This window comes from Brassica napus, chromosome C2 (assembly GCF_020379485.1).
Source record: "Brassica napus cultivar Da-Ae chromosome C2, Da-Ae, whole genome shotgun sequence".
Lineage (NCBI taxonomy): Eukaryota > Viridiplantae > Streptophyta > Magnoliopsida > Brassicales > Brassicaceae > Brassica > Brassica napus.
The window spans coordinates 20977635-20992046 of record NC_063445.1 but is presented as its reverse complement, the minus strand read 5'-3'; the positions used below and the strand labels follow the sequence as shown (position 1 = coordinate 20992046).

The 14412-nt window shown below is 33.8% G+C and overlaps 2 protein-coding genes across 2 annotated transcripts; both read right to left on the bottom strand.

Moving 5' to 3' along the window:
- Positions 1-5671: 5671 nt before the first annotated feature.
- On the bottom strand, positions 5672-7400 carry LOC125581263 (ATP-dependent DNA helicase pif1-like). Its single transcript, XM_048746355.1, has one exon. It carries the CDS (start codon positions 7348-7350, stop codon positions 6211-6213), a length of 1140 nt encoding a protein of 379 aa, XP_048602312.1. The 5' UTR covers positions 7351-7400; the 3' UTR covers positions 5672-6210.
- Positions 7401-7587: 187 nt separating this feature from the next.
- LOC125582237 lies at positions 7588-10465 on the bottom strand. The gene is made up of 4 exons (XM_048748828.1): positions 9775-10465; positions 9114-9663; positions 7973-8628; positions 7588-7895 (listed from the first exon to the last, which is right to left on the bottom strand). The coding sequence occupies exons 1-4, from the start codon at positions 10463-10465 to the stop codon at positions 7588-7590; spliced, it is 2205 nt and encodes a 734-aa protein (XP_048604785.1).
- Between the last annotated feature and the right edge of the window lie 3947 nt (positions 10466-14412).

Below are 14412 nucleotides of genomic sequence, written 5' to 3'. Positions count from 1 at the left end.
AACCTTCCATCGTGTTCTTCCACGATTTTTCTTCTGGGTTGGGAGAGGCCAAGCTCATCTTCAAGCTAATCCTTTTATGGGAAGCTCTCCGGATTGATGTTGAGATGTTCATCAACGAACAGGTAATGATTCGATTTACTATTCTTATTTCCATATTGAAGAATCAAAAACCCTGACTAATTGCATTTACATAGGGCACTGTGATTACATAGTTTCATATCCCCTTATCGTGTACTACAATACGGAAGTGAGTTTAGTAGTGATAAGTGAGTTTCCTGTAGGATTTTTTTGTTCACCGCATTATGTCTCTCTCTCTCTCTCTCTCTCTCTCTCTCTATCTTTGGTTCTACAGTATCGAGCTCTGTTTCAAGCTTTCACACAGGGCGCCTTTTGTTTTCTCTTTCCCAGGGTTTGTTTTTTGATTGGAGGGGCAAGAGGTTCTGATCATGGCGTCGATATCATTGTCGGATCAGGGGCCTAAGACAGAGGCGGGAGGAGGAGGAGAGAGCTCAGAGACGGTGGCGGCGAGTGATCAAACGTTGTTGTATAGAGGTTTTAAGAAGGCGAAGAAGGAGAGAGGTTCCATTTACCGTGGAGTCACAAGGTACTGTGGCTGTGTGTCTTCTAAACTGAATAGATGTTTATGATCCGGATGAGGATGGTGTGATTCATTTTGAATTTCATATTGTGTAATCTGGAGAATTAAACTTAGGACTGTTGTGATGTCATTGTTGGATTGAGAGAGATGTTGTGTCATCTGGAATCGTTGATTATTATGACAATTATCATGTCTCATTGAGACAAGAACTGAATGTATTGTCTTACATAGCAGTAGGAGATGCTGAGGTGTATTGTTTCTTGAATTTTTGTAAGTACATGCATAGATGGATATGTCGTTGTGAAGCTCACCTTTGAGACAAGAATACATGGAACCAAAACCAGAACAAGAAGGGAAAACAAGGTTTCTCTTTTCTTTTTTTTTCTTTTTTCACCACATTCGACCAACATTTCTCTCCACATCCACAAAGCTTATCTATTTTCTTTGTTGTCCTTACACGTTTTCATCGTTGAAATTTCACCGCATCAGTTTATCTAGGTAAGCTATAAGCTTTGAAGGTTTCATTGTGTATTTTTTTGTGTATTTGTACATACTTGGTATTAGATTGGATTAACCCTTACTTATATACTTGGCAGGAGCATATGATGATGAAGAGGCTGCTTCTAGAGCTTACGACCTTTGCAACCTTTAAATACTGGGGACCTGGGACACTTATCAACTTTCCAGTGAGTATGGTATGTATGCTTTACAAAATTGAGGTTTAAGCTCCTCAGGCATAAGTGGCAGTAGGATGGTTATAGATGTTATGGGCCCCCCTTTGCAGTTTTCATTGTTTTTATATACATTTATGCACTTAAATATTTTTCTTTATTCGTTGATGATCTCTTAGCATGTTGTTGATTCCTTTGCGGTCAAGGTTGTAATGGAATTTGGGATCATGATCGTAAACTGATTTTCATCTATGGAGTATGAACTCTCCTAGCTGGTTCTATCATCCACTTCTACAAGATTCTACAAAAATTTCGCCTTTTATATTTACATGTGCTAGGATCTGATGGTCTGGTTCATAACAGTGTTTTAGCTTAGTTCTCCCAGGTTATCTCCTTATAAAAATTGAGCAGTGAATCTGACAGTGTGAAATCTTCTTAGCTACTCCAACTCTGCTTTGTTTCAATTGAAAACTATTTCATGTGCAGATGCTTTCCGCACTTTCAAGCAAGAAATGGTTGTGGTTACACCTGGTATGTGTTCTTACCTCTGGAAACTTACTTCTACGAGGAAATTATATCTTAACGATATGGTAGCTAAAAGGTGTAGCAAAAGAAAATCTTAGCACAATTGATATTCTCATACCTTGCTCTGTTTCTCACATTTTCAGAAAATCTCATCCATGGATCAAGCAAATGTGATCAACGAATTCCAAAAGCTTTATGCACAACTGGACATGACGCAAAACAAAAACTACATTCATTTCTAGGACCATAATACTCTGAAATCATGGGTAATCACAAAGATTGACTGTGTCATGTTTGTTTTGTTTATAGTGTTTATTGAAAGTGATGATGTCAGAGGTTACTGATGTAGTTGACGAAGAGAAGATGAAAATAAAACTGAAGATCTCACTAAACCATGTAGTTATTTGCTTTTTCAATCACAAGATTCATACTCCCACACTTTTCATTGGTTTTCTTCAAGCTTCTTCTAAGTAGCTCATTCCTTTGTATCGATCTCATAGGTGCTTGATGAGATTAGTGTTTTGTGTTGCATTTAAGGTTTGTTTTTCTTAAATAGTTTTGTTAAATATGTCTTGGAAAATAACCCTAGGTGATTTAAACTAAAACTTTGTTTCTTGCAATCTACCGAAGTGGATGATCTAGAAAGGAGATCGGCTTGCTATGACTAATCAGAGAAACATGAAACTTCTTATTTGTAGTGCATAATATATACTGACTTAATAAACAAGTTAAACTCAGATACACTTTGTTTTTCTTAACATTTTCAACTTTGCGAATAAATCTCATCCTGGTCTAAAATCTAAAGCCCCAAAGCTCCGACAAACAGAGATCAAATTAAGAAAGGATTAATTTATAAACAATTACCAGATAAAGGATGATGACACATTACAAGTATACAACAATAATTTTAGTTTACCTTTAACTCTTTTTTTTATATATACGTACAAAACATACATTAAGAAAACTAATAAACATTTGAGTTCAATGAAAGAACGTCTTATGCTTCCTCTTTCCAACAATCTTTCTTCTAAACAAGAATCAAGCCCAATAACTGATTAGTGTTGCATACATACTCATAATATACATATTTATGATAAATTACATCAAATATATGTTCGTATGAGCAGAAATAGCAAACATATAAGGGAAATCTATATGATTGTTCTATAAAAATATCCAAATTTTAGAACCAAGTTGTCTCTCATTTCAGTGCAACTAATTGTTTTTGTATGTTCAAATAATAAACAATTCAGATGTTACACTTTAAATCAATCGTTATTTCATTGAACAATTTCTAAAATAGAAAATTAAAACAGTCCTCATAGCGTAAATATTTAAATATAATAAAATGATTTTAAAATCAAACAAAAACAATTAAAATCATATAAAATATCAATACTCATGCATAAATTGTAATTCAGCCTCTCAAAATTTGAAATATAACAGAAATAAAATAATCTATTAGTTTGAGTAGCAGATTTACTCTTGGTGCATATATGAATACCGTTAATATATGCATATGAAGCTTAAATAATAGTATTTGTGAAACTATGTTATATCAAATGGTATAAGTATAATATGATTATATATTTTAGTCTGATCAAAGCCTTTTGTCACGAGCTGGACTCGAACCAGCGGGTCTAGCAAAAAGACCATCCAGATTTCAACCTTAGACAGATCGTGACTTTGGTTACGGTCTCCCTCAATCGAGAGGTTCAGTTGCTTCTCCTAAATTATTATCTCGCTGAAATTGAAGTACATTAAATCATACATGTAAGTTGTTGGAAAACAATCAAAAATGTTCTGTCAAATGAAAGAAATAAAATATTTTTCGTATTTTAGTCTTGATTCTAATGCATTTTTTTATTGATATTATAGTATTTTAGATCACCTGTGATTAATAATGTTCAATTTGTTTATATTGCAGTTGAAATTCATTGTATATCTTTCTAAAATTTAGGAACATAATATCCAAGTATTAAAAATTCGATCAAAAGCAACAAAGATTAATAAAAAAGTTAAAAGATCCATTTACATAAAAGGCAAAAATATATTGCATATGTATTCAAATTTTTCTTATTTTTTAAAAAATCTAAAGACAACTAATACAAGAATTGAAATAAATTTAAATATCTTTATATGTTTGATAAATATTTTTTACTAAAACACCAAAAATAATTTTAAAACTATTAAAACATATATCATTATACAAAAATCCGGCGCGTAGCGCCGGCAAACCCCTAGTTTGGAATAAAATACAAATTCACACAGCGCATGTTCATTCTCATCAACTATTAAACTTCGAGTCAATTTTCAGGAAATAGCTTTAGTTTATATACTTGAACTATCAAAGGTTCTTCATTTCTTGTCATATAAGCAGCAACCCACCTTCTATTTGCTTGTTCTTTTTGATCATTTTATTTGTTAGTGGAGAATAAACTATCCTTAAAAGTGAGGTTTGCGAGATTTCTATTGACATAACAAAGTCAATAGGTTGCCGAAAAAAAAAAAACACAAAGTCAATAATCTCCTAAATTCTATTGAGCTACTAAAATGTCAATTAGCTGTGTCAAAGTCTGAGAAAATAAATTGTTCGGTAGAGTAACTGTGATCTCTCATCAGTAAAACAACGGGCAGTACAAATGCGACGAACAACACAGTAAAGAAAAATTCCAAAAGGTCTTTAAACATTTGGCCGAAAACATGTTAGCTTTTGCGGCGGTTTTGGGTACGAAAGTGATATATTGTTTCAATTCAACCAAATGCATACAAAACAAATTATTGTACACGATCTGTCTGTCGGGTTATGGACTTTATTAAAAGGCACATGTGTGGGACACAGCTCCTCTCTATTAAGACATTCTAATTTTGGATAAGATTAGCTGTTAAACCAATTATATGATGATGTATTACCATTAATTAAGATTTAAGGTAAATAAAAATTAAGATATAAGCTCTATTCAAGAAAATGAAATGTCTTAATGGCTTAATATCTAGGAAGTAGGAACTATATCAACCCATTTAATTAGGATCTGACGGATAGAAATAGAATGATAGATCCTACAAGAAAATTATGATTAATAGAACTTGAACTTTGATTAGTAATTTAATATTCACAAATTCAGTTGTTGTGTAGATATAGATTATCAGCAATATATATTTTTGGTTTTTAATTCAGATGATTTCGACATTATATCCTCGACGTCCACATTCTACCTATCTTCTCGAACATTAAAAATACTTTCTAAATTTGAACTCAAACGTTCTTCTCCATTGTCGAGAATTTTCTCCAACTCTTTGTTTAAAGAAAATTTTAAAAATTCTTCTTTTTGTCAACTATTTTCCCCGTTTATTAATATGAATACAAGACGTACTTACTTGTAAACTAGGCTATATGGACATTAATACGTTATTATACGGAGTAGATAATTTTTTAAGTTTCTTACTTAATTGCCCTAGCCCCTAAGTAATCAAACTCGTTTGTTTTTTTGTTTTTTTGTTTTTTTTGAAACTGGCTTCATATATAAATGCAAAAAACGAAAATCATACTCGTTTGTTCATTTATGTAACACTAGGTGACCGGTCCGCACCCTGTGCGGACATAAGAAAATTCAAAATATGGACTAAATCTTATATGATTTTATAAGTAACAGATTTTATACTATGTCAACAACCGTCTTTGGGAGAATTCATCAGGCGTGGAAAAAAAATCGCACACCAATTTGCGATGGACGAGAGGGAACATAGTAACTTCAGTATGAAGAGGCAGATATTGTATGTACCGTGTACGTATAATTGCAACGTCCATATTTTTTTTGTATGTTTACGAAGGAACTTTCATTCAAAATATGGAATAAATATTGCATAGTTTTAGAACATTCAGATTTTATATTATCATTAATTAGAAATGTATTGTATATCTGTCGTTAAAATCTATGATGGAGAATAAAATATTTTGTTTCCATTAATAATAAAATAAACTTTTGTGTAGACATAGTAAAAGAAAATATATTTAAAAAAAATCAAAAAATTGTCCATAAGAATATAAATTATGAAGTACAATTGTCGAAAAATAATGCAAAATAATTTAGAAACCTGCAAAAAATTAAATAAATATTGTAAGTAATTTGTCGGATGAACATTATTTTACAGATTTATAAGTAAGAAAATAAAAGTTAACATGAAATAATATTAAAGTAGACATACTTTCATCGAAATAGTCAGAAAACAGGATGCTCCTGAATACAATCAGTTCCTAACCCATCACTACCCATCTGGAAAATACAAAAAGTAAATAATTGTAACAGACTATATACTTAAAATTTTGTATTTGAAAAGAAAGTAGATTAAAATTACATACCGTGACTATGAAATATTCTGAAAAATTTGTTTGTAGACAACATTCAACATTTTTGTCTACGTTTTCCCTTCTTTACCAGTTATTAGGATTTTCAATCCAGATCTCGACTTAACTCTTGAAAGTGCAACGTAGAGCTGACCATGAGAGAACACTGGCCTAGGCAGAAACAACCCAACACTTTCCAGTGTTTGACCTTGACTTTTGTTGATGGTCATCGCGAAAGCCAAAGTAACTGGAAACTGTCTTCGACGCATTCTGAAGGGAAACTTGGTGTCAGGTGGTGTGACAAACATTCTAGGGATCCAAACCGGATGTCCAGCAATTTTGTTTCCGGTTATAATTCTACCTTCTATCACATGGGGCAGTAACTGAGTAACAATTAGCCTAGTACCATTACATAAACCATCTGCAACATCCATGTTACGAAGACACATGATAGGAGCACCAACCTTGAGCTTCAAGCAATGTCTAGGCAGTCCAGCCACTTTAACACTGTTCAAAAACTTTGCAGGATATACGACATTTTCTTCTATGTCAACATCGGATGGGATAATACTGTCAGAGCTAAGGTAAACCTTCTCTTCTCCTAAAAGCATATGTAAATCCGTTTGTTTAGTGATATGTACAAAGTTAGTTGAACATAAGAATAAATGATAAAACATGTTACCTGGCAACTGCGAAAGCATGTAGTCATTTATTTTATCCACTTCATCATTTGTGGGAGTAAGAATGGCTCGATGTCTATACAAATCGTTATCTGTTGAAGTTTGAAATGCTTGTCCATAAACCTCTTTTGCCATAGTCTCAATAGGGTCTTCTCCACTATTTTGTATCAGCAAATCAGAAGGGATGTCAATCTCAACTTGACCGTCGTTAGGCAAATTTATTTTTCCATCTCCTATATCCAAAATCCAGTTTGAGAAGGATTCAAGCTCTTTTGCTGCATCATCAGGAAGACCAGCCAGCAATCTCATGTTTTTTGTTAGCCTCAGAACTTTGCAATGCTCCCAAAGATATGACGAATTCAGAGCCGCCAAAACAGTCTCTGCTCTACCACCTCCAGGTATAACCGGTAAAATCTGTCTGAAATCTCCACCGAAAACAACAACTTTACCCCCAAAAAGTTTTTCTTCACAAGATCTTATAACATCACGCATAGTGCTATCCAACGTTTCGAAACAGTGTCTGCTCATCATAGGCGCCTCATCCCATACAATTAACTTTGCCGCTTTAACTAATTCTGCACGATCTGATCCTGCCTCTATTTTCTTGCAAGTACTGAATTCGTCTACATCTATCGGAATACCAAATCTGGAATGTGCGGTTCTACCTCCTTCCAACAACAATGCTGCAATTCCACTTGATGCGGTATTTAGAACAATCATACCTTTTGATCGGATAGCTGACGAGAGTGCTCTGTATACGAAGGTTTTTCATGTGCTTCCATAACCATAAAGAAAGAACACTCCACCGATATCATTTAAAACTGCATCCAGAATCTGTTCGTATACCCCTCTTTGCTCATCTGTTATCATCGCCATAAGTCTTTCATTTTCCTTTAGCTGATCTTTCACAACATAATTAAGCTCATCATCTATAAGGCGATTGCCGTTGTAATCTCCTAAATTTTCTGGCTTTGGCATGTGGGGCCATTTCTTGAGGCTACGACCATTGCTGAGCAAATGATTTTCGATCTCAGTAAGAGCAATATTTTTGATCTGCTCTATGGTCAAGTTCATATCTTCAAGTTTGATAATCCAGATATTAAATTAACATAGAAATTCTTACAATAAGAAAATTTAATTGGACAAAACTCACCAGGTCTTCCATTTTCTCGCCGCTTCTTGTAAAGAATATCGTCGGTAAGATACTCCCAAGTAGCTTCCCACACTACATGAGGCTGAGACAACGATTTGGAAACCAACATTCTCGCAAAAAGCTTCCTTGCATACGTCGCAGAACTACAGTCACTGGCATCTTTGATAGCTTCTATGAATTCCTTGTCATCATCCATTAATCCCAACGCATAGCAAGCATCTTCGTATGTATGATATAAAACACCATCAACTGTTCTTATATCCTCGTATGATGTCGGCCCTCTTACCCAGTTTAGCAATACTCTTAAGAAATATAGCTCATCACATGATGGCTGAATATTCGCAATCCTCCCTATCGCAAAGCCTCGTTTCCGTGGTACCCATTCTCTCGTACTTGATTTCCAAACGAATTTTGTTGGAAATTCCGCATATGTCAACTCTCTTGCCTCTGCATATTTTCTGTTTGCTATGAACCAGGCCAAAAACATGGTTTGGTTGACAGTCTTTTTGTTGAGAATACTCTCAATAGGTTCATCTTCATCAAAAAATACCAGTTCCTGATCCGGAAGATGAAAGCCAAGTTTCTCTACAGAAGTAGTACGAAAATGTGTAGGAAAAGCAAGAATCCGCCAAGACGACTCGCATGCAGTAATATATCTAATTAAGAAACACGAAAACATAAATGAGTAAAGATGAACCTTGGCCAGAAAATGTAAAAGATAGATAAACTCTATTTGTTAATAATGTATTTATTTTATTTATAACAAATGAGTTATATAAATTTCATCTATGATATTTGATATTTTTTAAAGTTTATACATATATATTTGTACTAATAGTAATAGATTATTGATGTAATTTCGTTTCTTTTGAAGAGACATAGAGTACAATACAAATTTTGTATTATCTTAGAATTTTTTTCGTATTATATTTTTTAATAGCGGATTACTTGCGCAAACTTGGATTGGAGAAATTAAGTTAATGTATAAAGTTCAATATTCTAATTAGTATTAATTTATTGATCTTCTATAATTAATGAATAGCTTATAGAGTTTCTACTGAATTTTTAATATATTGTTATAAATTTATAGAATATAGTACTTTCTAAATAGTAACACGAATTGGTATAAATATAATAATACCTGCAGTCGTAATATGTTTTGATTTCGTCAATGACACCATCTTCATCTTCTTTATCCATTGCAGCTGAGGCATAATCAGGTCCCTTATGAATATATTTGAAAAGATACTTAACAGCTCGTGTTTGGACGCACCACTCTACATTCATATGGGCGCGATATCGAAGCATGAGGTCTCTGTTGTATGGTACAACAAATCCATTGTCTAATCTGATTCCATTTTTCTCAATGAACCTACCATCAATCCGACGCATGTAAGCTGGAAATCCATTTGCGTCAATCGATGTCCTGATGTTGAGGGGTTTCGGAAACATCTTAGAACATTTACCGTTAACCATACATACATTATCCTTCTTTGCTGCACCGCAAGGACCATGCATCATACAATCCCCAACGATCACATACAGGTCTGGATCTACTATCTTGTCTGGTATTTCAGCGGAAATAATCTTATCTATATCATCGGCTGTTGGAAATTTTGATCCTTTTTCCATGAAGACAAGAATATGAGCGTGTGGCATTCCTCTTTTTTGAAACTCAATCGTGTACATTACTGACAAAATAAAAAATAAAATACATAGTCAATTTTAACAAACAAAACAGCTATCTACATTAGTTGTTTTGATTAAACAATTAATATAAGTAACATGTAAAGGAGATTTACCTGCAGCAACAGGACCGAATAAGGAGCCGTTCTTTTTAGTCAACTCGCCGATAAGATTATCGAGTTTCATCTTGAAAACTCTACACAATATTTCTGGCCTGTCTTCGGTGGTCAGGTTATATTTTTTCAGATACCTTGTAACTTCAGGCCATTTTGGATTACACGTAAAAGTGATGAAAATATCGGGAAATCCATGGTATTTGCACAGAGCCATGGCATCATAGTAGTGCTGCTTCATATACCTTTTTCCCCCGGTGAAAGTTGCTGGAATGAAAATTCGGCTCCCTTGTTCCGCCATCTTAGCTCCAGCTCTTGTAGCTGCTTTCTGGATTGCAGCGTAACTACTTGACCGGAGCTTTTTCTGATTCAGCCACAAGTAACGTAGTCTACTCGATTCTATCATTGTGTAAGCGTCCACAAGGAACTGATGAAACAATCTGCCTGATCTTGTAATTGTAGGTGCTTCCCACCTCCTCTCTAAAATCCGAAATGCAAAGTACTCACGCATAGTTACATTCTTGCGTTTTCTCGCAGTGCTGTCTTCAAAACCAATAGGAATATTTAATCGAAAGCCATCCTCTCCATATGGAAACAATAGTGGATATTGCAGAGGCAAATACGCCGGATGTAATTCACATATCCTTTGCAACTTTCCACTTGTACTCTCTAGAACAATATCTCGTGTCTCCATATTTAAAACAAAATCTCCAGGTATCAAAGCAGCAACTTCATTTGCAGTCGGCAGATTATGGGTCCGTCCATCAGGTTATCGACTTTCAATCAATCTCATCCTATAACCTGTTGATCCTTCCACGTCGAATCTGTCTCTTGCAGACCTAAAAGCCTTGACATGAGGGTTATACTGATCTAACATATTCTTCAGAAGAAGAACAAGTGGTTCTCATAGTTTTTTAGCAGCAGCTCTGTCAGACCTGCAAAGTTTTTAAAAAATCCTAATATAAGTTAACAAAACGTCGACCATACTACAAAGCGAACAATATAATCATAGTAACTTCATATAATGAAGTAAATTACCCAGCATAAGCGTCAAGTCTATTTTTGATCTCATTTAAAGTGTCAATGATATAGAGCTGGGAAAATTTTGGAGCTTGTCCAGGCTCGGGAACTATATCACCAATACGATGATAGTTCTCACCGGACATTCGGAAAACAAATGGTCCACGACCATTGTTAATAGAATGATCTATCTTCCCCCCAAGAGATGTGAAAGAGAACATCATATTGTAAGCTCGTATGAACTCTCGATAATGTTTGCTTAACTCGTCTCCTTTGCATAACAAAGTCATTAACTCCATTGGAGGATTTGCGAGCCGAGGAAGTACAACTTTACCATGTTTACAACACATTGTGAATACAGGATTGGCACTACGCCGGCGTTTTCCAATTCTTTCACCATACCACATATATGCTTGACAAAACTTACAATTCTAACCTGGATCTCCGTCGTCGTAGTAACCTGTGTTTCGTCAAATATCTTCATTAAAAAAACTAATATCGAGGTTATTTATTTGTAAGAAACATTGTAGTAATTTTCAGGTCATCACCGTTTTTTTGTATCCCAATGACAATAGGCGAAGTAACTGTATTATTAGTTTCTTGTGGGATATGTTGTGGTGATGTGTTTATCAAAGTCTCTCCAGGAGGATAGGTAGTGTAAGTCTGATTCTCCTCATCTTCATTATCATTTTCATTTTCAGACTCACTTTCCATTGCATATCGATTATTGTAAGCTGCGTGAAAAAGTGTACTACAAAGTCAAAATATATGATCCATAAATAAAACGTTTTGTATATGTATAGATGGAATAGACATTTTACCTTCAAGATGATCCTCGACGATGAACCTTGGTGGAGGAATGAATTCATTGGTTTTGGTTTGTTGGAATGGACTTTGAGTAGCTGAAAAAGATTTATTTAAACATATAATCAAAGGTCTAGCGCAAATAAATTCATGAAATAGGTATAATATTAATTTTTACCTTTCAGTATACATCATATTAGTACGATTACAAATATCTAAAAAATTACCTTCACGAGGTGCATCTTCTACAGACACTGCTGGACCAGTCGGGATACTATGGTGTGTCATGTTGGGACCTTGTCTTGCTGTATAAATTTGTTTAAGTTTAGTCGCACTTTTGAAATAGTAGCATAGAACTTATAATAACGACAAAACATTATTTAAAACCCGTTGTTACCTTCCTTATGTCTTGTCTTTGAATTCACCGATGGAGGTGATCCAATTGTCTTTCGTTTCCTCAAGGTACTCCGGGATATAGTTTCTTGATAACCAATAGTACCTTAAGGAATGATAATTTTTAATTATACGTAACTTGTGCTAAACTATTAATTTATTACTATTTTATTAACTATTTGTATACGATCATACTATATAAGCACTACTTATATAATAAGCAGTAATTAATAAACAATGCTATTACTCGATGGGTGCATGTTGATTCCAGAAACACTCAAATTTGCAAGAGTAGGTGAACTTTGCGTTGAATTATAGGGACCTACAGACATAAATAGAATTCATAAGCTAATTTTCAGAAAAGGTTCCATCATTACTCATTCTTTAAAAAGTCTTCTAACTCTTCCTTTGAACAGAAACTTATACCTAGAGGTGGTACAACGGATGTCTTGGTTGGCTTGAAAATCCTGGTAACTGTACAATGTAATGAAAATGAATTTTTCAGAAATGTTTTTAATCAATACAGTAATAAGAATAAACGTGGGGATAATGAAAGCGTTAGGAGACTAACCTCTATTTGAGGTAGTAATCCCTATTGTTCTTTTGTTATTCAGTATTTCCTTTCGCACAGCTCTAGCTTGATGTGTTAGTCCATCTTTAAAACTTTGAAAAACACAACTTAATGGGACAGTATGTGTCGATGTATTTTCAACGTTTTTTGACGGATTTGACTCTGGTGGAATTGGAATAATGGGTCGAAATACTTGATTCGTAACATTCTGCAAGGGCGTCCTAAAAGGATTTATACTGGGCAGAGGTGAAACGTTAGTAATAGATGAGTTTTGTGTTATATTCCCCATTGGAGTATTCTCTTTGTCATTGGTACCTGCGTCAACAAACTAAGTCTGTGAATAAACTACAGAAGAAAAAAAAAACAGTGTATGTTCTACAAAAACGTTACTGATAATGTATCATTCCTTGTATTCAGTAGTAGGAAAATTCAACATATATAAATGTTTTTATTTATTTTATGTAGAACATACACTGTTTTTTTTTCTTCTGTGGTTTATTCCCCGTGTCTGTAGACAGTGGATTACTTCTCTTCATGCTTCCCACTCAAAATCGAATGCTTGTTTTTCAGTAACACCAAAACACTACGTATAGATTGAATCGTATGCAATTAGAATACAGGCTTGAATAAACTTATATAATTTGAAAGAAAGTCGAAGATATAAAGTTCAGAAGCCGACCTCTTCAGCAAAATATAATTGAAATCGATACATGACCATTAGGTTATATCATCTTCAAAATATACGTATAATCCTTTGTTGCCAAATAAAGTTACCTTATCAAATTCTTACCATGTATGTATTCCTTGCGCAAGTGAATATGATATTTATTGGTAAACTATTTATGACAATTTAATTCAATATATTACCTTCTTTTACTTTATTCGTTTATTAATTATGCTTTTTTGGAACTTTAACATATATATAACAACCTTATGTTTGAAATGTCGAATATATAGTTCTATACTATCTTCTAGTGATAAGTTCCGCACTTTTAAAGTTTAAAACAATAATTTTGCTGTAATGTGGAAAAATAATTAGATTAAAGGAGTTGTTATATATAACGAACCAAATAACACCTCATAATTAATTCTAATAAATATAAAAGCCAAAAGAGAGACAACGGAAAACATTATGAAATTTGATGAACAGAAAAAAAAAAATTCTTAAACTCTTGCACTTTGACGGCCATATTGGACTTCAACTTAGTTCCTTAAGAAAGGATTAGCATCAGTCCTCGTCCGACTTATAATCATTAAAAATCACAAAATGTGGCTGTAAAAAAAAATAAAAATTCGTTAGAACTTATACTGGTCACAATTAATTTTGATTTATCAGTATTATGATTGTTACATGTGGATCGAAGCGTTGAATTATTTCTGCATTGTCAATCACTAAATCAACAACATATGCTGCATTATGTTCTTGTTGACCATTACTTGCGATAGTAATCTTAAATAGAAGTTTTCTCCCAATCAAATCAGTTAGAGACTGAGGTAGAAAATGTGGATTTTCCTGTAAAACAATAATACATCTTTCAAAGAATATATATAAATGCAATTTCCTTAGTTCCCCTAATCTTGAAAACGAAGAAAATACCTGACCAGCCTCTTGGACTAACTCAAACGCAGGTCTCCTAATGAGCCTCTCCGCAATATTGTTGAAAAGCAAAAACTTGACTTCTCCCTTTGAGTCATCAGAGACACGTACAACCAAGTAGTAACTAAAAAAATACACTATTTAAATTAGTATACAAACATATAATACTGATTTATTACAAAGGCAGCAAGATAAATCTTTATAAACGGCCATACCAGTGAATAGCATGTTCAAAATCCTTGTTGCATGTTTTGCA